This window comes from Gobius niger (assembly GCF_951799975.1).
Source record: "Gobius niger genome assembly, chromosome: 21".
NCBI lineage: Eukaryota > Metazoa > Chordata > Actinopteri > Gobiiformes > Gobiidae > Gobius > Gobius niger.
The window spans coordinates 9,477,058-9,500,666 of NC_136872.1; the positions used below are offsets into that span (position 1 = coordinate 9,477,058).

The 23,609-nt window shown below is 43.7% G+C and overlaps 1 protein-coding gene and 1 long non-coding RNA gene across 2 annotated transcripts in view; one reads left to right on the top strand and one right to left on the bottom strand.

Annotated features, from left to right (window-relative positions):
* LOC306980452 overlaps positions 1-23,609 on the bottom strand; it is a 359,700-nt gene that overhangs the window by 50,829 nt on the left and 285,262 nt on the right. The window lies entirely within an intron of this gene.
* The window catches only part of rbpjb (recombination signal binding protein for immunoglobulin kappa J region b), a 42,309-nt gene continuing 20,545 nt past the window's right edge, over positions 1,846-23,609 (top strand). The window contains exon 1 of the mRNA XM_079579833.1: positions 1,846-2,009. Coding sequence (XP_079435959.1) covers positions 1,990-2,009 — 20 coding nt within the window. The 5' untranslated portion in view covers positions 1,846-1,989. The remainder of the gene's footprint in view (positions 2,010-23,609) is intronic.

A 23,609-nucleotide genomic window follows, 5' to 3' on the forward strand; every position in this document is an offset into this window, starting at 1 on the left:
TCCGGTGCACGCTTGTCTTATGTGGGTCAAATCTGCAGATAACCGAAATAGCGGGCATACCGGTCGCACTCGGGATGGCCATCTTTCCTTTTTGTGCAATTCCCAATCTGTCGCATTCTTTGTGAGCGGCGAGCTTAAGCAGTCAAGTGAATGGATTTATAAACCAGAGGCTTATGGCTTAGTCATGATTGCCTGAATTGGCTGGAGTCTCTATTAAAAGAAATGGTTTTTGGCCTTAATGAGAGAGCGGGGCATTATAGAGCGCAGACAGGGGGCTCCTTTGAGCTTAGCAACAATAAAGCGGAACAAAAAAGTAACTAAAGGAGAAAGAAATCAAGGGTCAAAATTTGATTTGAGACTTTCTCCAAGGATGTCGGGTTTTTGTGTCTTCACAAAACAAGGGCGAGAACAGTTTACTTCCTGAACTTGTTGCATGATACTGTTTTACAGAATGGAGAGGCCCTTTAGTTTTAAAAAAGAACAGGTGGCTACGTGCTACAACATGCAAACCCTTCCAAATCTGAGGGTGTGAACCAGTTTTTGAATTAAACAAATACCACTTGTCTTAAGGACCAGCGAGTTGCTGTAGTCGTATATAGCGGAGAGTTCAGGGCATCTGCTTTAAAGCTGTCTATTCCAAAAATGAAAGAGCAGTAACTAAAGTCAGCCCTGTGTCTTTTGTGCAGCTGTTTCAGGGAACTTTATGCTTCACCCCTTGCAGTTGCGCGCAGAGTGTAACTAGAGGTTGTCTGTTGACTATAAAAGAGCAGAAGGAAAGGAAAAATGGTTGAGGGCAGGCACAGGTCCCAGATTCGATGTCTTCATAAAACGGGCGTCGGGCCAGACACACTCTCATGCGAACCCGCAGAGAACTCTACAGTTCCTTTTTTTTTTTTTTTTTACCTCAGAAAGTGAAGATCATTTATGCAACATTTCTTTTGCACTTAGACCGGCTTCATTCACTTCTTTGCTTAGGACAGCCATCTCTTTTCAGCCTTTCGCAGCCGGGTCATGTAAACAACTCGCTTTCTTTGAAGTCGGGAAAGCTCATAGTAAGTTTTAATGTGAATAAAAAAAGCCAAAGTTATTTAAATTAGGGTAAGCAACCCAGCCAAAGTTTATGGCTTTCCCGCCCCGCCCAAGTAAACAAAGCTCACCCTGCACCCTCTTTGCGGTGGGAATGTAAGTGATAAACTTTTGGAATTGCAGTCAAACGAAAGATAAAGCCTAAAAGTTTACAAATAAAAGCTTTCCTTGTGCTTGGGCTAAAGTTTGGGCAAGTCATGGGACTCCCCAATGTGATGGCAGTGCACTAATCTCCCCTGTATGGCTCATTCACATGTGTTCACACCATTGTTTCCACTTTCTAAACAGGAACTCCAATGTTACCCATGGGAAATGTCAATTTGGTGCACAGAAACCCTCCACTAATTCTAACACGTTTACTGTTTGACCTTGGGATCCCCCCCTCTTCTGATGATTGTTTACATAGCTACTTGCAGGGAGTGAGGAAAATGAAATATTTTCACTTTGCAGCTGGCAAAAGTCCATAAAACACTCGTACTATAACTCTATAAGCCTGGGAAAACGAAGCCTGCCTGGTCTTTTTTTAAACGCATTGGTGGTGTAATTTATGACCCGCTAAACACGTGGGAATAGTATTTCAGCCCCACAAGATAAACAACTACTCTACTATAAGATACTCTCGCGATACGGGACGCTCCCCCCAGTGCTTGCCTATTATGAGAGTTTTCCAGGTCTCGCGCGATCTCGGAAGTTTCCCACGCCTGTTGTTGTGGCGTCTGCCCTTTTCGCTCACTCTCTCTCTCCCGCCGCCTCCCCTTTCCTCATCTTCCTCACCCACCCCCTTCCTCTCCCGTGTCTCCTGGTCCCCGCACCTCAGTCTGCGCGTGTTGTCTCGGCGGATTGTTGGACTGTGGGAGAGAAAGGATATCGCGAGTATTGGAGTTTTGTGAGAGTTTGTGGAAGATGGCGCCTGTTGTGACAGGGTGAGTCTGAGATTCGGGGTTGGAACTGGGGGACGGAGTTCAACAAATTAGAACTTGATATTCTGACAGAAATGGCCTTGATTTATTCACTAAGTTGTAACCGGCTGTGTTTTTCATTTGCAGCTCACACTTTAGCAGCTATAAGTGGTTTCTTTGTTCCAGTGCGCTCGCGTGTGAGTGTTTTTCCTTTGCCCAGTTTCTTGCCTGGGCTGACTGTTGCTGCAGTGTTTGGCGAGCTAGCCCCGCTAAGCGATACTTCACCCTCGGTGGTCTTTTCCAAGACAAGGCAGAACTAGCTAGCGGCGTGACCAGCGTGTTACACAGCACTTGAAGCATGTTCCCGGAGCGTTTATCCTCATACTACACATTTTCCCGAGTACTAGCGCACGCAGCGCCCCTATTGTATGTAATCCTGCATTTGTTTTCGAAACGTGCTCTGCGCTTGGCCAGCGGCACGTTTACTACTGAGACTAAAACAGCTAGCTGTCCGATAATGGAGCCCAGCTAACGATATGAGACTGAAACACGTTGCGGCTTTGTGAGCACGGCGTTCTTTTGCCTCTGTTTATGAAATATTGACAACACGAAGCACTTCCCTATGCACGCAACGTGCTCGCAGAGATTCTTGGAGCGCGGGGCTGGCTCAGTCATTTTATGCACAATCTAAGTCTTCGCTCGTGTGATAAACCGGGGACAGTTTTGCCTTAAACATTGTTTATTATTACGCAAAGCAATAGAAATCCCGAACTATGGAATCCAAAGGTGTGGAGTGCATCTAAGGACAGAATACAGTGATAAAGGGAAGCAGCTTCGTGTCGCTGCTGTATCAGCTCTGCGAATTTATCAAAACTTTCGAGTCATTCTGACCCAGAGATGAAGTGTCTGTGTTTGTCGCTCTAAAAATGCAAACTCGAAATGTCTGGTCTGGGACAATATGCCGTTTATTGTAATAAATCTAAGCTACATCCTGTAATATCTGCCGGGATATTTAGTGATTTCACTTATCAGATAATATCAGAGACAATTTGGATGTCTCTGATGCCCTGTTGTCTCTGCACCCAGGGCAGATTTGAGCAGCGTTGCCCCTATAATCCCAGCAGACAGCTCGGTGGTAACAGACATTTGCAGCCTTGCTGGAGGTGTGTGTGCTGACTGGGGAGGGGGTGTTTGCATGTTCGTTTGGGGTTTTCCAGCAGACCTGAACTGGCTTCAGTTGAGGGGGAGTGAGGGGGAGGCAGAGGGCAGGCGGGTCAGGTCTGGGTGGCTGGCCACCTGTCCAGATGATATCTGCAGATTCATGTGTGTTCGGCTGTTTCTGCTGGGTGGGGGGGTCAGTGTTTGTGTGCCGTTTCTTTGCTGGGTGGGGGTCAGTGTTTGTGTGCTGGCTTGGGCTGAAGAGGTTTAACGAAAATTAAAGTGCCATAAGGAGGTCTTTATTAGCCGACGGTGGGTCAGTCACTGTAACGGCCAAAGGCATCGCAGGCTGACCACAGTGCTTTGAATGCTTCTGGCTTTGCACAAGGAGGGGCTCCAAACACTACTGCTAATGGGATTATGCCTGGATAAATGGTCAGTCAGTTTGACTAGACCGCATGTGTGAATGTGTTAGTTTGGTGCAAATGTAAGTTTTACTTTTGGTCACATTTGCTGGACATTTCGCCAGTTTGAATTAAAGGAGAAGTACTTGTGCCATTTTGGCAGACTCTGTTTTTGCAGTTATTGCATCATACTGTTTAACCAAGGCTGCATTGATGAGCGCTATTTTAGACAAAAAAATCCACTAAACCTTAACTGAAACCATAGTTTACTGCCCTTGTCCAATGCACGTCATTGCCATTATTTACATTTTGGCACTATTATATCATTTCAGTTACATTGCATTTCATTTTACCAAGCATCTCTGAACTGTGAACACTAGTTTGGTAAAACAGTCATTGAAATAATTATTTATTAAATGATCAATAGTAATGTGGACTGGTGCTTGACATTTCTTTTATTGCTTTATAATGTTTCCTGTGGTTTCAATGCAAACATTGTGAGTGTGACTTCTTGTAAGTGATAGATGGCTGTAATGTACTCTGAGTGCTTCGGGAATCAAAGGCTGGATTATTCCAGCCAGTGTAGCTGACTGCGCACAAATCTTACCTGTCCCATGTTACTTTTTAATTTCACTGCCTCTTTTACTGTGTTGTTGTTGAAGGCGAAATAAAACAAAATGCTCGGGAAAAGACAGTGTTGCTTTCATACTGGCTGCCCGCCGCTGCTGCCAGAAATCTGTAGTGTAATAGCTGAAAGAGCACCTCTGTTCACCTGGGATGATAAAAGCATGATTCACTTATTTCAACACCACTCTCTGGATTCACTGTTCCCTCGGGGGGCGGGATTCCATTTAGCTCCTGCCTGGTCATCCTTCCACCACCACCCCCTGCACCCTCCCCACCTCAGTGTTTGTCTTTGAGCCAAAAAACCTGGGCGTCTCCTTTCTCCTGTAACGATACCGCCGGGCCTTTCTCTGCACCACAAACGCGTGTTGTACCTTCTGAGGCGAGTGCACGCGCGCTCTGAGCCGCCGCTGATACGGAGGTGAGTGGAGGGTGGAAAAGTGTGTGCGCGCGCAGGCATGTCCTCCCCCGGGTCCTCTCCTCTTCCCCGGCTCGCCTTTATGAAAAGACAGGTTCAGAGGGAGCAGCAGATGTCGAAGCGCTGACCTTTATGGTGGGCTAGAGTTTAAAGAGTCCCTCAAAGGCGTCTGGTCCATCCAAATACACGCACACACTCGCACACAGGCGGCTAACACACAACTAAACACAACTTTCTGATCAGGGTTGGAGTATTCTTGTCCCTGGAGATTGGAGTACGATTCCCAAAAGGCAAACCCAATCGTCCCAGAATCTACCTTTACTTGAATCATGAGGAGATAAACGGTAACTTTAAAAGCACGCCATACTGTACAAATCACTTTCTACAGTGCGGCAGCTAAGAGAGCTCTGCCGTTTCATCATAACTACTACATTCAACAGTTTCAGTCCGTTTTCTCCTCCCGCAATTTCTCCCGTTCTGACTTTGCTTTGATCAGTTAGCAGTTGGACTTAAATTGGATTGTCAATGTCCAGTCTTTCAAGTTTTGCAAATGAGGAGTCTAAATTGTCATATTATAGTGAACTGCTTTGCATGCGCACAGAGTCAACCGAATAAACGACCTACTCCGATTTGCTATCACAGCTGCTCTCATACAATGGTAGCTGAGATCCGCTACAAAGTTTTAGCGCTAAGATTTTTCCCCCCACTCACCACGAATCTTTGCATTGTGAGCCATGTAGAAATCAGACTTTAGTCTTGACAAAACCGCACTCTGGCGACTATGTTCTCGTCGGCTTAAGTGCGTAGACTTGTCTGGCTTCCTTTGGTGTGAAGGTCCAAGTTCCCTGATTCGTCACCTCCAGAGCTGCCCTGCTCCCATTCAGAACTGTAAAACCTTTCAAAGTGCATCGGCAACAAGCCAGAGGGGGAAGCAGCCGGCACAGCACCGATGCAGAAGTGCCACTGCCAGACGTCTTGAGGGGCAGTGATTCTCCTGGGTACAGTAGCCTATTGTTTTGGAAGTCTGTGCGTATATCTATTACTCCACATGATTGAACTCTCCCCCCGAAGCCTTCAGTTTCAGATTCGGCTTGTTCTGCAGTGACGGAGGAGGGCGTTTTTGTGTCTGTGTGTCTCAAGGGAGCGACCGCACAAGACACCTCAGGGCAGAGAAACCGCATTTTTCTCTGGTTTGATTCAAACTTGGACCGGCTCCAAAGCGGCGTCCTTTTTCCCGACTTGGTCCACGGCCATGGTCTGAAAACCAGATACACCATCACAGGATGTACTTTTGCTTTTTGCATTCCTCCCGTGCAAGACTGGAGAAAGTGGGAGACCTAGGCCAAATCCACATGGATGCTTTTGTGAATGAAGAGTGTCTTTACAAATGTCCACCCAAACAGTACATTTGTGGAACACAATATTCAACTTTTTACTGGACCCGGAGTTTCAGTTCAGTCTTTATGTGCCCATTGGATTTAAAAGTCTTTTTGAGGTAATCATCATGAGTTTTGAAACTAGTTTTCACGTATATTAATTTTTCATTGCAGCTCTCTAGTGTAGAATGACTGCTCTTAAAAGAACAACCACATTTTGAAGAATCTTTACCTGAGAGATGAATGGTACATGTGCCATATTTGGATGATATCAATCAAAACTTGTTGAAATCCTAAACAAAGTGAAACGGTTCACTTTCCTTTAACAAAACGGCTCTGTCTGTTGAATTTCCTCTTCAACAGCAGTAATACGTGAGCTATTATTTACTTGGAGCACATTGGACTGAGCTCATAGTTGGTTTAATTCCCCAATAGTCACTACTGTTCGCCGTAGTTCACGGCACACAGCATTGCGATGCAAATTTAAAGCCAGTGTGGTTTTTGAAAACAAGCCTGGCGTCATGTTTGATAGAAGCCCAAAGCCCTCTCAGTGTTAGTGTTGGCGCCGCATTGCGCTCAGCCAAGGCAGGCGAGCGGACAAGAGCGTTAACACAGGCCTAACATGACAGGCGCTGGAAGACCGTTACCTTTTCACTTCCCCTTTATTTTGGACCTGGCTGCGTCTTTTGGCTTGTCGACTGACTGGGTTTGCAGCCTGGTCTCATGTCTGTGTTTTGGAGCAAGAGCCTGGGGAATGGCGGCTTGTTCTGTGTCAGCACTTTTTTACCCCCACTGTCCCTCCGCATTCAAGATGTTTCATTCAGAAAACTTCCCCCGCCTGACTCCTGTTCACTTTCATTCAACTTCACCCAGCCTTGCCTCTTCGTGCCATGTTTTTTACTACCCATAATGTGGCTTTTTTTTATTTGGTGGGCTGTTTCACCAGATGACAAGATGGAAATAATCATGTGTTGATCATTTATAATTTTGCTCAGTAAGTGGAGTATTTACCTGGGCCCCAGTCAATAACTGTCTTGAATATTGCGATAATGATGTTGCTGTTTGAATCATTTCCACACGTAGTTCTAATAATCCTTTTTTTTAATGAAATGGTGTCAAAACAAGTCTTGGAAAATTGCAAGACCTCTGTGATTGTGCATTTGTGTAGCTTCTTGCAATATAAAGATTGCATCACCCAAGTAATCCCAATAGTAGGGGTGAAACAATGCACTACGTTGCTAAATTCTGACAACATGCATCGCACTGAAATGACGGTGCAAGTTTTAGCCTAGATTTTTTAATTCATAAGCTCTGTGGTGCGAGTGTGTGCGCACCCAAACAGAGCACATGTGTTTCATCACTTACCGCTAAACTAAAGGCTGTAGACACTCCAGACCTGCATATTTACGTCCTCCAAAAGCACATGAAATCTGCATGGCTTTGTAATTCTCCTGCTGATGACCAGGCTGCGGTGAATGATGGATCCAGTGCAAATACTTAAGATCCAATCTGGATCCAAACACAAGCCTCTCATCAAAAGGGCTGCACTGTGCATCTTCTAAACTGCCGTCTATGGAAAGTGAAACAAAAAAAAATGAACGAGCACATGACCTATTTTAAGTTTTTACATTTTTACTTTAGAGCACAACGGTTTTGTTTTGGTTTTCGAGAATTTATTCTGAGATGAAAAATACTGCCTATTTTATGTAGAAAACAACTACGGTTTATATTGCGCCTGCAACGAACCGTGGGAACTGCACAGTGAATCGAACCGAAGCGTGAGCTAGCTTTATCAAATGAATGTTAAAGGCACACCGCGTAGAATTTTACTTATAAATAAAATTGAAATACTAGCATTTATTATATGATACATCATTTCATCATTGGAAAAATACCTCATAAATGCACAAACAAACATGTGCCTTTGCTGTGAGCGGCTCAGCTCTCCTCAGACATGACTGTAACTTTACCAGGAGTGGGTACATCTCCATCTCGTCTCCATGGAGATGTGACTAAAGTCAGTAGAATTTGAGATTAAAATAGGTTAGGTCCCCATCCATATCCATTCTTTGATTATTCCCTGCAGTAATAGTATTTTTCTGTGTCGAGCTGGTCATTAGGAGCATGTTTTGCACTAATGGCAACAGTATAGTCCAAAATGTTACGCAGTGTTCCTTTAAGTATACTGAAAATGATACTATTTTAATACTTGTTTGCTTATACTAAAGTTTATATACTTGTACTTTAGTGTCTTAAGGCAATCCTGCTCACCAATTCAGTTTTTTCAATATTCCTTGCATTAAATGGTCAAGTTAGGCTGCACGACAAGGAAAATTGTGATTATAGAGTAAGTAGTAGAAAACATTCTTCCTATTACTCTTTGTGACATTGCTGTTAACTTATAGGAAAGATTCTATTAAGTTACTGTGACAGCGGAATTTCCTGTGTGGATCAATACTTGGTTAAACCCCCAAATCAAGTATAATATTGCGATACATTGTGCAGCCGTGGTGGAAAGCATACATTTCTAGTGTAAGCTGAGGTTTATGGGATTTCCTTTGTGCCGTATCCCCTCGGCCCGAGACCCACGGTAGTTTTCCATGTTTTATTTACAATTCACAAAACCATACAACCAAACTCTCTGTCTCAGCTTGTTTTTCTCCGCACAGATGACGAGGATAAATCTATATTCTGCCGTTGCTAATTCACAGCGGAGTTCACTGTTAATAATCTCTCTGATACAATACCAGAAAGTGCTGCCTAAGCTTCTCGGGAGAATCCACCAGAGAGAGAGAGAGGCCGGCTTAGAGAGGAAAGTGTTGTTTTCTTATTCTGCTGGCCCACATAATTGCCTTATTATCCACAGCAGTGCTCTTGCAAGCCCAGATCTATTGTCGGAGCCCCCATCCGCCGTCAGAACGCTCATCTGCTCTGCCACCGCAGCGGCAGCAGCAGCAGCAGCAGCAGCAGCAGGCCGGCCCGTCCGCGAAGAGGAAGGAGCCTAATGTACACAGGATCTCCCGTGTTGGGAAAACCCCCAACGAAGCCACGAGCACCGCTGCAGCCTCATACCACTGTAATGGATGAGCAGGGAGTGGCAGAGGCAATACGGCAGAGTGTAGTAAGGCTTCCTGGAAGACGATTTGAAGCACAGTCATAAAACAACTTCACTTTCTCAACACAAAGAATGAGTGACTTGCGATGTACTCGAGCCAAGCACATGTAAATGAAGCTATGCATTTTATTAAAGTTATTACACTTCAACACACAAACAGTTGGTGTGTAAATTGGTGCTTTCCTGACCGTGTAAAATGTTCTGTCTAAACGGCGTTCTCTCCGGCCCATTTCACTTATCACAAGCGAAGTCTCCGCGGAGGGCACTGCCGGCGTCTGCCCGGGCAAGACGACCGATGCCCGCAGAGGTAACGACACGGCGCAAGGGACGTGTCGGGGAAAGAGGACAAGCGAGACGAGCATCGAGTGCCAGGAAAAAATAAGCTCACGGGGGAGTCGCAGGGACGGGCAAACACGGGACGGACGAGGTCGGGGAAACCAAGGAAGGGCCCACTCTTATCTCCGAGCGTTCCTCCGCATTGTCTGCCTGTTTGAGTAAGGCTGCCGGGGAGAGCCGCGGCGAAGAATCCGCGCGGTGGCATTCCTGTGGCTTTCGACGTCAGCCGCTCCTGGCCTTCGCTTTAGAATCACAATGAAGTAATGGGCATGCGTGTCGTTTTTATGGAACAGTCCATTGATCGTGGTTAAGGAAACAATGCAGCCCGCTCTTTTTTTTTTTCTTTCATTTTCACTCTGCAGAGAAGCGTTTTACTTGTTGTGGTCGATCATCTCGCCCTTGCGGCTGCAGTTTTGATGTTCCCCACCATTGCCATTGTTTTGCAAGCGCCGCTGAAGAATGTACGCGAGGCTTGACGTGAGCTCATTGAGGAAACGCATCGGTTTCCTTTGCAAAAAAAAAAGTGACCGTCGGTCCCTGTTCATCACTGCAGTCTCACCACCACAACCTCGCAGTCTCTTCTTTTCGGCTTTTGTTTTAAGTTTCATCATGTCTGAGTAGGAGCAAGTGTCAAGAAGCCTCAGCCCACCCCCTTTCCTCATCTGATCAACAACAGCGAAACCAGACAGACCAAGCGCTGACACGGTCTTTGCTAAGCGTGTGGCAGTCCCCATTTTCATTTGGGGTTTGCTGAGGATCGTCTCGCAGCATGTGGGCTAAAGGTCACGCTTCTCTCTTCTCTTTCTGCCAGGAATTCTATTTTCTCTTTGCTCGCAGCACACCAAGGCCTTTTGGTGGCTTTGAGGGCTGGCTGAAAGTGAGGTTAGTTTGGAGTTGACACATGTCCAAGGATTTTACAAGAAACACACACAGACTTGAAAAAAAATAAAAAGTATTCACTGGTCTGATTTAAGGGATTATATCTTTGAATCGACCACCCCTTTTTCAGTTTTGTTGGTCTTGCACAACACTTGTCAGCAAAAGCGGCCACTTATAAAACACACATAAGCCTACAACCACATATAAAAAAAAAGTCTTGGCTCTGTCTGAAGTAAAGGCCTGGAAGTGTTCGCCATCCAGAGCCACGTAATAGACTCTGGAAGGTCACACTATACGGCCAGCTTCTGTGCAGTAAATTATTTTAATTGGCTGCATATTTTTTTCCATGTACATTACAACATGTGGTTGATGAAATTTATAAATCATCCATTCATATTGTGACAGTCTAATAAAATACTGTAGGGGCAGCCATTTTCCATCAAACTGTATAAGATGTAGTCTAGCCTTTTTGGATGAAGGTGGATTGTCTGGACTTGCACACATCTTATTGATTGGATGTTCTATGAGAAGGTTTCGTGTTTCTTTCGTAATATAGTCAATGTTTCGAAATGGTTCCATCTTTTAGGCCGGCTGATTGTTTCAAAGAACGGTCTGTCACGAACGGTTGACAGCCTGCGAAATCCTTTCACAGAAGTTGTAAATGCAGCTCAGACCTTCAACGAACTGGTGCGTAATATAGACTTCCAATATTGACTCGCCAAACAGGAAAGGCTCCCCAATATGGCACCAGGTAAGGGTTAACTTGGGACTCCACTATCAGGCCTTTGTTGTCTCTGGACACACACTCTGGGCAGCTTTAATCTTCCAAACACACAGCGGTTTACCTGGCACACAAGGCAACCCACATGAATGTATCAGTACGAGCGCATTGCTATCCACAAGCCTCTTCTTTGAGTCATTTGAGGCTTTTTTTTTGTTTTTTTTTGCGCGAGGCTTTGTAATAAATCACCCGCTGTATTGAAGTTGTCAAAGGCTGTCGTGGGCTGCTCTCGTTTTGGTAAGCAAGGTAAAAAATTCGGCGGCGGTGCTTGCGAGCAGGGGATAAGTGTCTGCCGAAGATGAATGGGGGCGAAATTTAGGGGGAAGGCCGCAACAAGGTAGGCCAGAGCGGGACCACCGTTTCAGAAATGGACTGCGCTGTGCATAATCCTAAGGAGCGGCACGACTGCGATTCGTAATTTCGATTAGTTTTGCGATTTTTGTTTTCAAGATTCCCTGACAACATTTGATCCACGAGCAAAAGCATTTGACACGAGAGTGAAATATGAGCTCTGACTTTTCACCATTTGTTTGGTCTCCCACAACAAGCGTTTTTCAAAATCACAACCCACAGCCTAGATTTATGACTAATATTTCCCCCCGTGTTAAAGCATGCCTTTTGAAAGCGGCTCTCTGATCTAATACGACTGACGGAAAGGAGGAAATGTTCAGAGTTTGTGGTCGCTGTGGTTTATTAATAACAATTGGACCGCTGGCCTTGTCTCTGATTAGACTTGCTAACGCTCATCACGCGAGAATCCAGTTTCGATCAGAGGACCTTGGTTTGAAATACAAAGTGCCATCAATATTGGCGCGAGGGCAGCGTGATTTTTGGGAAGGATTTAATGTTCCTGGTCGTGTTTCAAATCAGCATGTTGAACTGAAGCTTGAAGTACAAAGAAATGTTGATGAAGTTACATTTTTGTCACACTCCGACATACCCCGAGCTAGAAATGCACCGTTCCAGCTTTTTTTGCTGCCGATATCCGATATTTACCGATACCTAGAGACTTTCTTAAAAGTGTCTTTCTCTGAATGAAAAATTGAATCGACTCTTTTCTCCATTTTAAGATCAATAAAGTCATATTTTATTGTCATGACGCTATAGATTTATATCTATAGATAAACCAATGGATGAACATTAAACAAGAATCACTGGACTTTTCTACACTAATTATCCTTTTATATTACATGAATATAAACAACTCACCAGAAGTTGATCATTACAAATATGTTAGATCAGTTATTTCTTAAACTAAAATACAACCACTCGGCTTTAGCAGTGGTTATTTTATTGTATTAGACTTCTTTAGGTGTTTCTATCATACTTTCTGAACAACATTGATTAGTTTTCGTTGGCATTAGCATGCACCCGCTAGCTTTAGCATACCGTTGCTAGAGTGGCGATCAAAAATACATTTGCAGAGGTTAAAACTAACTATCAGCAATTGAATTCTCCAGGTTCTTAGCTTTAAAATGATATATAACAAGCATAATATACCATATTCACTTAGATTTAGGTGGTAAAAGTTGTGTTTTAAAGCGATGAAAGCCAAAACTGGTATCGATTCAGTATCGGATATCTGTAGCCGATACCCGATACCGTATTTTTTCCAGTATCGACTCAGATATCCGATATCAGTATCGGCTCGGTGCATCCCTACCTAAAGCTGTGTGTTTTTTTTTGTCTCACGTATCCCTTGAGTTGTACATTTCTACTCAAAGTACCCCTTTACTCGCTGGTGAAGCCAATTATTTAGAAAAAGATTTGCCAAACCCAGATTCATTGGTATTTAGCAGTTGTTAGTGTTTTTGTGTTATTCTAAACACTAACACTAAAACGGTTTCTTTGAAAATCATATTGAAATAGGTGTTCAGTTTCACATTTTTAGATCTGAAATAATTGCTAAGTGCTCGCATACCCCCTGGGGTCCTTGTACCCCCGGTTGGGAACCCCTGCCTTAAACACCTGCTTTTCCATCACTCGCAGCAGCTCGTGTCTCTGCTGTATCTCTTACCCCCTAAAGGTACCTGTGATTTTTTTTTCCACTTTTTTTTTTTTTTTTTTACTCCAGGCGTTTTGCGCAGTAAACATATCCGCGCTCGATGAACACATCTCGTCACGATGCTTCACCCCCCCCGGGTCCCCTCTCTGGTTCCAACAGTGACTCATCAGCCCGACGGTGTTAAGATGGAGCGGGGGGCGCCCAAAACACTCGGTTCATTCAGGGTTCACAGCGCTCCCTCGACAAAGCGCATGACATCTTTACCCCCCGAACCCAAGCCCCTCGACGTGGCTCCACTCGACTTGTCACCAGATTTCTTCTTCTTCTTTTTTTTTCTTCTTCTTCTCCTTTTTGATCGGCCCGTCTCATTCAGTGGGGGTCACTCTGGTCTCGGCATATCGGCTCTCGTCTCCCGTGGCTGTATTTATTTAAAACAGCCCCCCCTCCAGGTCTTCCTCCCGTCGCTCACTTTCATCTCTCTGCATTGCTAATGTGAAATTTGCAATCAGTGTGAGCTGTTCAGGATTCAACAGCTTCTCTGCCAGGTATTTTTTCTTCCCTTGTGCTCATTCAAAAAATAAAATACAGTTGTAGTGGATGCGTGACCCAATTACAAACTTCTTCTTCTTCTTCTTCACCTCGTTGTGTCTCGTCATTTGCACAATCTGATACTTTCTATTCCCACTGATCATGTTTGTCTTGATACTTAGGTCTGCTTTCGAAAGGGGTGGGGGGGATTCAAGAAGTTGGTTCGGTGCCAAAGTCGTGGGCGAAGAGCAAATTTAAGCGGAAATAGCACCCGCGTGTCGACCAGCGGCTTGTTTTGGCGACGCTTTGGCGAGTAACTGTCTGAAATGTTTTAACACTTTTTTTTTTTTTTCCTGAGGTGTGATGCGCCATGAATTCATCCTGAGATCGTCCTTGTAAAACAGTCCACCATTGAAATTTTGACTCGGTTGGTCTTGCGCCTAAACCGAACCGAGGATTTGGCTTCGAAAATGGGAAAGATTTTCATTTTGACCCTCCGCTGTGGTTCAGTTTTTACAATGCGAGTCAAAGGCAGCAGAGTATCCTGAATTTACGTTTAGCGCTTGGAAACTTGGAGCGGAAAGTTCTGAAAATATTGACGAAAATAATGTGCCTTTGGGGTGAAAACAATAATTGGTCGTCGATCAGACTGTCAGGAATGTGCCTTTTTTTTTTCATTTTCAAGATTTATGGTTAAGGATTAAGCATTAAGCTCCTTTAAAACCTCTTAACTCCCGCCTGAACCGAGAGCATTTTCTCCAGTTCAGCTTTACCCAAATCCTGTAGGCCAGTGTAACTCATTTGAAAGCTAAGACCTACAAAACTAAATTGATCTTTTTCCTCACATCATCATATTTTTTTTCATCACTTTTTTTTGTTGGGCAGTCGTCTCATTTTTGTCAAATTTTCTGGAGTTTTTTGTCACTTTTTTTGTCAAATTATTCGCATTTTTTTTGTCAAATTCTTATCACTTTTTTGTCAAATTTGTGTCACTTTTTCGTCAATTTTTTCTCAATTTTTTTGTCAAATTTTCGGGACGTTTTTGTCACTTTTTCGTCAAATTATTCGCATTTTTTTTTTCAAATTCGTATCACTTTTTTGTCCATTTTTTTGTCACTTTTTCGTCCATTTTTTCTCCATTTTTTGTCAAATTTTTCTCAGTTTTTTGTCAAATTTTTCTCACTTTTTTCACATTTTCATCCTTGTTTTCATCTCAGCTCTGTCGCTATTTTCACACCTTTTTTCCAGAAGCTTTTGGGTTGGGGGTAAAGCTGGAGAAAATGTGCTCGGTTCAGGTGGGAATTAAGAGGTTAATGCAAGTAGAAGTTGGTTTTGACCTTCACTGACCATTCTGAAACTTTCTCCTGGCTTGCAATCCCTAAAGATTTGTATTTTTTAGAGTTTGACAAGTGAGATTCCTCGTTTTTTTCACCCTCTTGAACTCCTCTTCAGTAGACATTTCTTTCACAGCGTTTTGGCCTGGGTGCAATGGCGAGGTCTACTTTTCAGTCATTTGTTGAAACTGAAGCTTTTATGTAATGCTGTAATACTCCTCAGTCATTCATTGGTTCCCCGCCGCCTCGTCTCTGTAATGCATGTTCAAAGTGTTGTGTGCGCCGCCTCTCCCCGTAGCACCCGTGTTATCTGAGGCCTGAATAGAGCCAGGTGGCAGGCAGCGTGGAGAAAACAGGATTCACAAAGGAGACTTCATTAAAGATAGAACAAGCATCAAGGGAGCGTGTCTGCGAGCCCGAGTCGGCTCCAAACTGCACTCTGGAAATTTCATTATTCACATCATTTGAGACGTACTATTTACAGTAGCGCAATCATGAAGAGGAGGAGGGGAGGTTTGCCCTGTGTCTACAAGCCTGTCGTGATGTCAGTGTATGAAACAGGAAAAGTTTTTGTTGTAGGTGTCTTTATTTTGATATGAAGGGAAATCTTTTGCGAGCCGGAGCCAGCAATCTCCCAATCAAAAATGATCAATAATCTTGTTGTAAAATGACTAAAATTAAGAATATTTTACCTTAATTGAGTAATTTTGTCTTGGCAAGCAAAATAAATCTGCCAATAAACTCTTTGCTGTTGAGCACACTGTGGCTGACATGAAACGAGCACCCTTTCTCCATGAGACCTATAGGTTGGGAACTCCAGTCAAGAAGACTTTTAGATTTGGGTAAAGCCAAATGAGAGAAAATGCACTCGTTAAGGTGGGTGGTAGGAGGCAAATATTAGAAAATGTGGATATTTTCCCTAAGCACTGCACTATTTATGAACCAAACCAGAAAATAAGACTATGTTGAAGTTGGTTAAGCGCTTTCTTGGATAGTTTGTCATACAAATTTAATATACAGTTTAATGTAAATAAAATGACTAGGCCTGGGACAAAAGATCGGATTGCAAGACTTTCTGCCGCAATACCAAGTATTGATGCTTTATGAAGTATCACAATACTTTCAATACTTGTGTTTGGAGGCATTTTTATCCTGCACTCCTTTTCACTTTTCAATATAAACACATGACTGTTTTCTGTTTACACATTTTAAGGTAAACTTATTACTTATAATTGTTTACTCTATAGCAATGCGTATCAGATCAGCCCCTGAGTATCATCATACGTATCAGATCAGCCCCTGAGTATCGTGATATGTATCGGATCGACCACTGAGTATCATGATACGTGTCAGATCGGCCCCTGAGTATCGCAATACGATAGGAGTGGCCCCAGAGTGTCGAAATACCTATTGGATCGTGACAGAAGTGGATTGTCTCAGCCCATTGTAACATTCCCATTGTAACATTCTTTAATTTTCTCATAAAGGCTCATATTTCACATTACTTAGTGGATATATGTGGCATGTGAATGAGAAATATTGCATTTTATAAATGTTCCTCACCCATATTCAGGATATGTGCGCCCTACTTTACAATTTGCCTATTGCCAATTTTACCTATTGCTCTCCTACTTGAAAGTACTAACAAGCTTTTTCCTAATCAAGGTTGCTTTTTATTGTCATCTGACTATTACATTTACTGCATATGGTTAACTGAAAGAGCTAAATGTCATGCTTTAGAGTCATAGTAACAGTGGCATTAAATAGCCTTCAATAATGTGGGTTTTTTGCCGCATATTGCACTTTGGAAACTGTATATCATTCATAACTGGCCTACTCGTCGTACCAGAGTGTAGATGTCTGTATTGATTGCATGCCAGGCTCGTCCATATGGAGCATTGATGTTTGTGCGGGCAAGAAGGGAAGGGAGGGATACCCGACATGGAAGCCTTTTCTTTGGCTTTTCTGCCTCTGTCATTAAGCTCTCCCATGTCAAAGACAGATGGAGCGGGTGCTTTCTGAGTGCGCTTGGGTTTGTGCGTGTGTGTGCGTGTGTGTAGCAGCCACTTTGCGCACTGATGTGATCCACCCAGCCACACACACAGCCACCCTGCCCTTGATTCTGCCCCCAGCGGGACGTAGAGGGGCAGATACCAGACCTCTGCCATCTGTAGTCAGTCAGCCCCCAGGGTCGGACAGCCCTGCAACAGAGCGCCAACTTGTGCGAGTCGTTTTCTGATGTTTCTAATCGCCGTACGCATTCCACTTTGCTAATATCCACTTTGACACCGGCACTTTCAAGCGTTGGGCAGCATCGGTGTTCACAATATGGCAACAGCAGTGCAACAGAAAGATCTGGCGTTGCAGTGATTTCAAGGTCATCGAGATGCACTGACTTTTTTCCAGAATGTCGTGTTGTGAAACCATATCTGCATCATTCATGGATCTGAAGCAATGTCTACGAGATCCACTTGTGTAAGACATAAGGCAACGCAAAACATCTTAAAGGTCTGGCGATTTATCAAGTATTGCAGTTAAGATGAGACCCGTTTGTTGTAGAAGTCAATTTGCTAATAACGACTGTTCAAATTGCGATTTTGATCATGATTTGTCTCGCTGCCCTCCCCGAAAACATCTTAACATTGACTCTCTTGAGCCGAAAAGTCACGCTCTATCACAATTTCCCGGTCGCGTCTCCTTTCCGACCTCAGGCTGTTGCTCCGAATTACGTCACTTTTGTCTAGGATTGCTGTGATTTAATGGGACCTGAGGGGGACACTCTTTGGTCGAGTGCCAAGAGGAGAAGGAGAGCCCTGTAAATCTGGAGGTGAATCCGAAGATTCGCCGCAAAAAAAAAAGAACGCGCCAATGTCACGGCGGAGACAAAACTCAAAGATACGGCGACGATCAATCATCGCTAAAAGATCATGTCTGCTCGTACGTCGTTCCATAACAGCTTTCTGGCGATAAATTTGTTTGCCCTCTGCAGCTGGGCGCTATAAAATTTGTGTACAAAGAGGAAAGTGTCAGACGGGATCAGAAAGCAGGACCTGAAGAGAACTGTTGCTGTTCCTTTCTTGGATGTCGTCAAGGATCCCCCCCCCCTCCCTCTCCCATTTTCCTGCCATTGTAGCTTCCACGCTTCACGTCCTAAGCTTGATTTAGGGTACAAGCTTTAGTGCCCAAACTTGGCTGGCAACTCTCCCGCAGTTTTTCCTCAATGATTAAATATGTGCTTGAAAGAAGCGTGTGTAATAGAAGCCACACACAGAATGGCACAGCGCTGCCGAGGAAGTGAGCGTGTCCCAAAGCTAGCAAAAAAAAAAAACCTTGGCGCTGCGCTCGTGACATCAGTATTCAGGTATTTTTTTCTTTTTTTTCCTTCTCCTTCTTCAAGCCGGCTGCCAGTGCTAATGCAGCTAGCGGGCGCACGTTTCCAAATTTCTCTCTACATTTCAAAGTCCCCTCAAACACTTTGCCTGGCGAGACTTGTTATTTCCACTCTTATTTCTCTGTCTGGTCTTGAATAGATGTTAATGCCTCTCACGGTAGGTACTTTTAACAAGGAGCTCGGTGTTCGTGTCAAAATGTTTTTAATGAGCAAAAGCACCTATATTCTGGTTTTGATTTTCATTGAGAATATCATTATTAGCTTTTTACTTGTGTAAGAAAAGTGTATTTCTGCAAGTTTGTCTTTTTTTGTGTGTGACATTTTTATGAATAGATGATTTGCAAGATATGGACTATGTTACATACTCCAACTTGTCAGTCAAGGAATCTTTTGTCTTTCAGAGGCATCTTGTCTTGAATGAATAAGATTTCCCATAAAAAACAAAAGACGACAACGAAAGGCTAGAGAAGATCATCTACCATCAAGGCTTACTGGCTTAGGCATTATGTCTTTAGCTTTGCGAGATGCAGCCAATGACTGGCAGAAGGTCTACTGTAGGGCTGCACGATATTGAAGTGACTTGCGATATGCGATACGGCTGTGCAATATCGCGATAACGATATTATTGCAATATTTCACCAAACAGCAAATTGTGTCAAAAGAAGACTTAAAAAACACCCAATCAGGACCAAAACAAGGGTAGAATTTAACAAAGCTAGTAAATGTTAAACTAAAAGTGAACTTTTACACATGACTCAATGCATGAGTTTGAGTTTGGGTCGATCTCAGTCAGATGAAGGCTATGGTGATGTTGCGATATATTGTGGCTTTTCGCGATACTCATATTGCATCAGCTTATATCGCGATACGATATATTTCGCGATATATTGTGCAGCCCTAGTCTACTGTATGATTGGATTTCTTCATGCTTCTAGTCATTACCCTGCTCCTTTGTGTTCGGAGGCGTCCAATTTACAACACCTGGGAATGACCGACAGCAATTTCTTCCAACGTGCTTTGGAATATTGAACAAATTTGTCCCCCTGGAACAAGGCTTTCTTCACAGCCACTTGGCTCTGCTTAGGGCTCGGCGCTCGCGCTTGATGTCACCGGAGCGGCCCTCGGCGATGGAAGGCCAGAGGACGCACCGAGGGAGCGCCGGTGTTGATAATGAGCAGTACAGCCACTGCGTGAGCTGCGATATCTGCCATCAGCCCTGAGGCGGGGAAACCAGACACCTCTTTATAGACCTAATCTTTCACTCGGCCGTTTGAGGCCCGCACTGTTCCACGGGCTGTGCATCCAAGAGTCTAAATGCTGTCCGTCCCTTTGCAAAATGGAGCTAGCACGCGAGAACGACAGACGTGTAAAGGTGTTTTTGTGATTTTTCTGATGGGTGTTGCAGTTTCGATTAACAACTTGTGTTTTAAGTATATCCAAGAGCATCATTATTTGAGTATTTTTGTTGCTCCAGCCATTGGAAAAAAAAGTTCAAGTCAAGAACTTCCAAGGCATTTTTCTTTAGAAGCTAATCTTTTCCCAAGATACTGCAAAGTTCAAGACTCTCCTCCGTTCTGGTCAGCCGCACCACATGACGCCTCGCTCCCGCCCGCCGCCTGCTGCCGGTTGACTCAAGCAAGGTCATACCCTAACCCTTGACCTTGAGGATGTGTGTGAACGGCATCCGTGAGTGTTGTGTGCTTTTACCCCCTGGGGATTTCACGGACTTCCAGGAAGAAACAAAAATTGAATGTCACGAATGAAAGTGGTGGGCATGTTTACAGACTGCAGGGCGTGTGATTGATCGTCCTCAACAGATTTGTGGTTCCTTCTTTTGCCGGAGGTGTTTATTGACAGGGGGGGATACATAAAGCAATTAGAGGAAGAGCTTGTTCAAGTCCTCACTCATTTACTGGCTGTTTAGTTGTTATTTTAAGGTTCTTGAATTATGCTCTAAACTCCATTTTACAAGTGCATGTTTTACGGTCTTGCAATTTTGTTGGTAATCTGTCAATACTGCTCAAGCAGGCAATACACTGTGGGTTTTTCTGTTCGATTTGAAAGGTTGATCCGATACTGATACTACTTTATTTTCTGTAAAAACCAATAACAGTGGAATTTGTGAAAAAAGTAGTAAACAATGTTATATACTGGGTTTCCGCGGGGCAAAGCCATTAAATTGTGCCAAATAAAGGACTTTCATTAATCTCAACATCTTGGAAAATAACCACATATTTGAACTACTGTATTTTTACAAGGACTGGGACACTAAATACACTTTTGTTGCAATACCAAGTATCGATACTTTCAAGAATTTTAAGTGTAATATTTCTTCAGGAACAGTTTCACGGCACTGAATTTGTGTGGTATTCACTTTACAGTCTTAACAAGTGGCATTTGGTTTATAACTGTTTAGTTTTGTTTTTCTTACTTACTGTATCGCAATACGTATCGTATTGGCCCCTAAGTATCGTAATACGTATTGTATCGCAACAAGACCAGATCGTCCCAGCCGTATTTTTTACTGCACAGTTCTGTCAAAAAAAAAAAAGAAATTGTGCAAAACTAAAACTGTACAGATTTTTTGCTGAAAAGTTGCCCATTGTATACAATTTGGTATTGATTTTGCAAATCTTAAAAAAAAAATACATATACATTTTTGTGAAAAATATAGTGTTTCGGTATGAAATGGCATCAAAAAGCTTTGTCATTTAACCGTGTAATACAACAGAAGTTCTCAAACTTTACACACAAGTACCTCCTCTGTATCACCACGGACATGTTTGGTACATATTTGGGTCGGGTGGTCTTTGGGGTGCTGTTGATGCCTTCCTTTCTCCTGTGCGCTGTTTGGACTGTCAGTCACAGCTGTCAGACACCCGGGCGTCTTCCCGGCAGCCCGGGTTCACACTCGCTCAATCAGCCCCCCGTGGTCGCGCGCAGTGTCGACACACGCTAACACTGTACACCCCCCCCCCCCCCCCCCCCCCCTCCACGGCCATGCGTTAACCTGGTGCGGACCTGCTGCGGGAGTTGTGTGTGTGGTCCACGCTCTATTCATAGACCCTGCCATTTCACTCTGTCACCGCTGCCTCGTATGTCATAGTACCTGTCAGAGGGAGCACGCCACACGCCACATCTTTGTACGGAAGCAGCGCGCACGTAAATAGCTGAACTTTGAAATATCAAAAAGCCACACTGGTCTCCGCTCAAAGTATAAAATTGGTTTGGCTGAGGTCCTGGCCACTATTTGAAAATATGTCTGTCTAAATGAGATTGTTTTGGCACAATATCTTCACTCATAGGACCTTAGAGAACAGCGGGAAGAGGGGTTTTCAACTCAAGGGCCAGGACTCTGTAAGTAAGTAAGCTGGATAGCTTTAATGTTCGTAAAGCGGTATTTATTCAACAGAACAATGTACAATTACATTAAGCTCGAGAGCAAAGAGGATTGGACCAGACTGTAGCTAATTTCCATCTGTAGTCCACTAAAACAAATGCCAGAATTTATGCTCTGAATTGTAAACAGACCTATAAACAGACTTGGGTTAGTAGAGAAAGAAACAATAAAAATAGAAAACTAATGCTAATGCTATTCAGAAACACTAGTGTAGACCATGTCAGCTTTGCCTTGTAAAAGGGGGAGAATTCTCTGCAGATTTCAAGATTTGACAAGCAGATTTTTTTTTTTTCTCTCTCTCTCTCGACGCTTCTTCTGACTGGGGAGCTTGTGGTTGCATGTGTGTTTGCACGAGGCCTGAGGGGAGGCTGGGTGTGGAGTTTCGCTCAGTGTCAAAAAGTTGTATCTGCAACTTGTTAGAGGTGTTGACTTTTGATAAGCTAGCAAAATACGAGTTCACGCACAGAAATTGGTTTTGCTTATTGCGCTTTGGGTGACCGTGGGAGATTTTGTGTACCCCATGAAGTTACTTATTTGCAATAGGTTGTGAAGATCATCATAAATACAATCAGTAGAAAAATATAATGTTGTCTTTGCAAGAAAACCTACAGTGTTTTTTTGTTTTTTTTTGGGAAATGTGCCAGCCTTCTTACGAAATAGCGCTCACATTGGCCCATAAACAATTCCCCTGTCTGACAAACCGTTGACATGGCAGGAGTGGGATTCGACTTTTCTGGCTCCTGTCAGAAAACTTTCGCTCGCACTCGGCGTGTCATTCTGTCAGTCACAAGCCAGTGAGGCTTTTGACAAAGAGAGGCGCTGCTGCCAGCCACGGGGCGTAAAATTAAATGGAAGGGAACAGTCCGTTAAGATCGGATCCTTCTGGGGCTGAAAATGGACCAGGTTTTGTGAACACAGACGACATCAAATGGTTTACGAGCTTTGGTTGGTGACAGCTCTTTGACTTGTGCCTTTTCCCAATAGATGCAGACGGCGTCTCGGAGAACACGTTTAAAGCTGCCAGAGGGGGACAGCAAACATGGAAAATAACTATCTCTTTCTCCTATCACCCCACTGCTACTTTATCAAACACTGAATTATGCATGTTTTTTTTTGTTTTTTTTTACTAAATAAAGACACAGAGACATGGAGAAGAGCAAAATGGTTCAACAGCTCATAAATACACAAATGACTGAGAATGCTAACAACAAACCTGACGTCAGCTTCATGCTACATGCTAACAGTTAGCTTTGACTGCTGGTTCTTCACCTCTACTAAACAATCTGCTTAATCTTTTAATGCAAGGACGAGACAAAACATTAAGGGACCCGACTTTTACTTGACTTTACTTGCGTGTGCTTTATATGCTTATTGTGTGCCAGAAAACATCTAAAAAGAGTGGAAAAATTGTGATTCCCATAATAAGCGTTCTTCGCCTTTGGCTAGACCACATCCATGACGCGAAGCTGTGTATCTGTGCTCTTTTGTACGATTCACGGTTCATTCTGAGGATGCTGGTTACGGCTCACGTCATTTAATGTATCAGAGGACTCACAAGATCATTGTTGTTTGTATTGGAACTGAAAAAAGCTCAATTGGTGGATCTTTAAGTTCTTCCTTCTAAATTACAGTCCTGACCGGTGGTTGACTTGACTGTCCTGGCCGGCTGAGACCAGTTCTTTGGCCTTGTCCCATTTACACACTCATAACAGCACCAGGATAAGCTACTAGGAGCTGGCTGGCTGTTTTAATAGCCCTATCCGATTCCTGAGAAGATGCTGCCAAACGTAAAGGACCCATTCATAAAGAAGGCTTTAGTGACTGCGTGTTTTTCCTTTCTATACCGGGGCTGGTAAAGTCACTGCATGCAAGGGG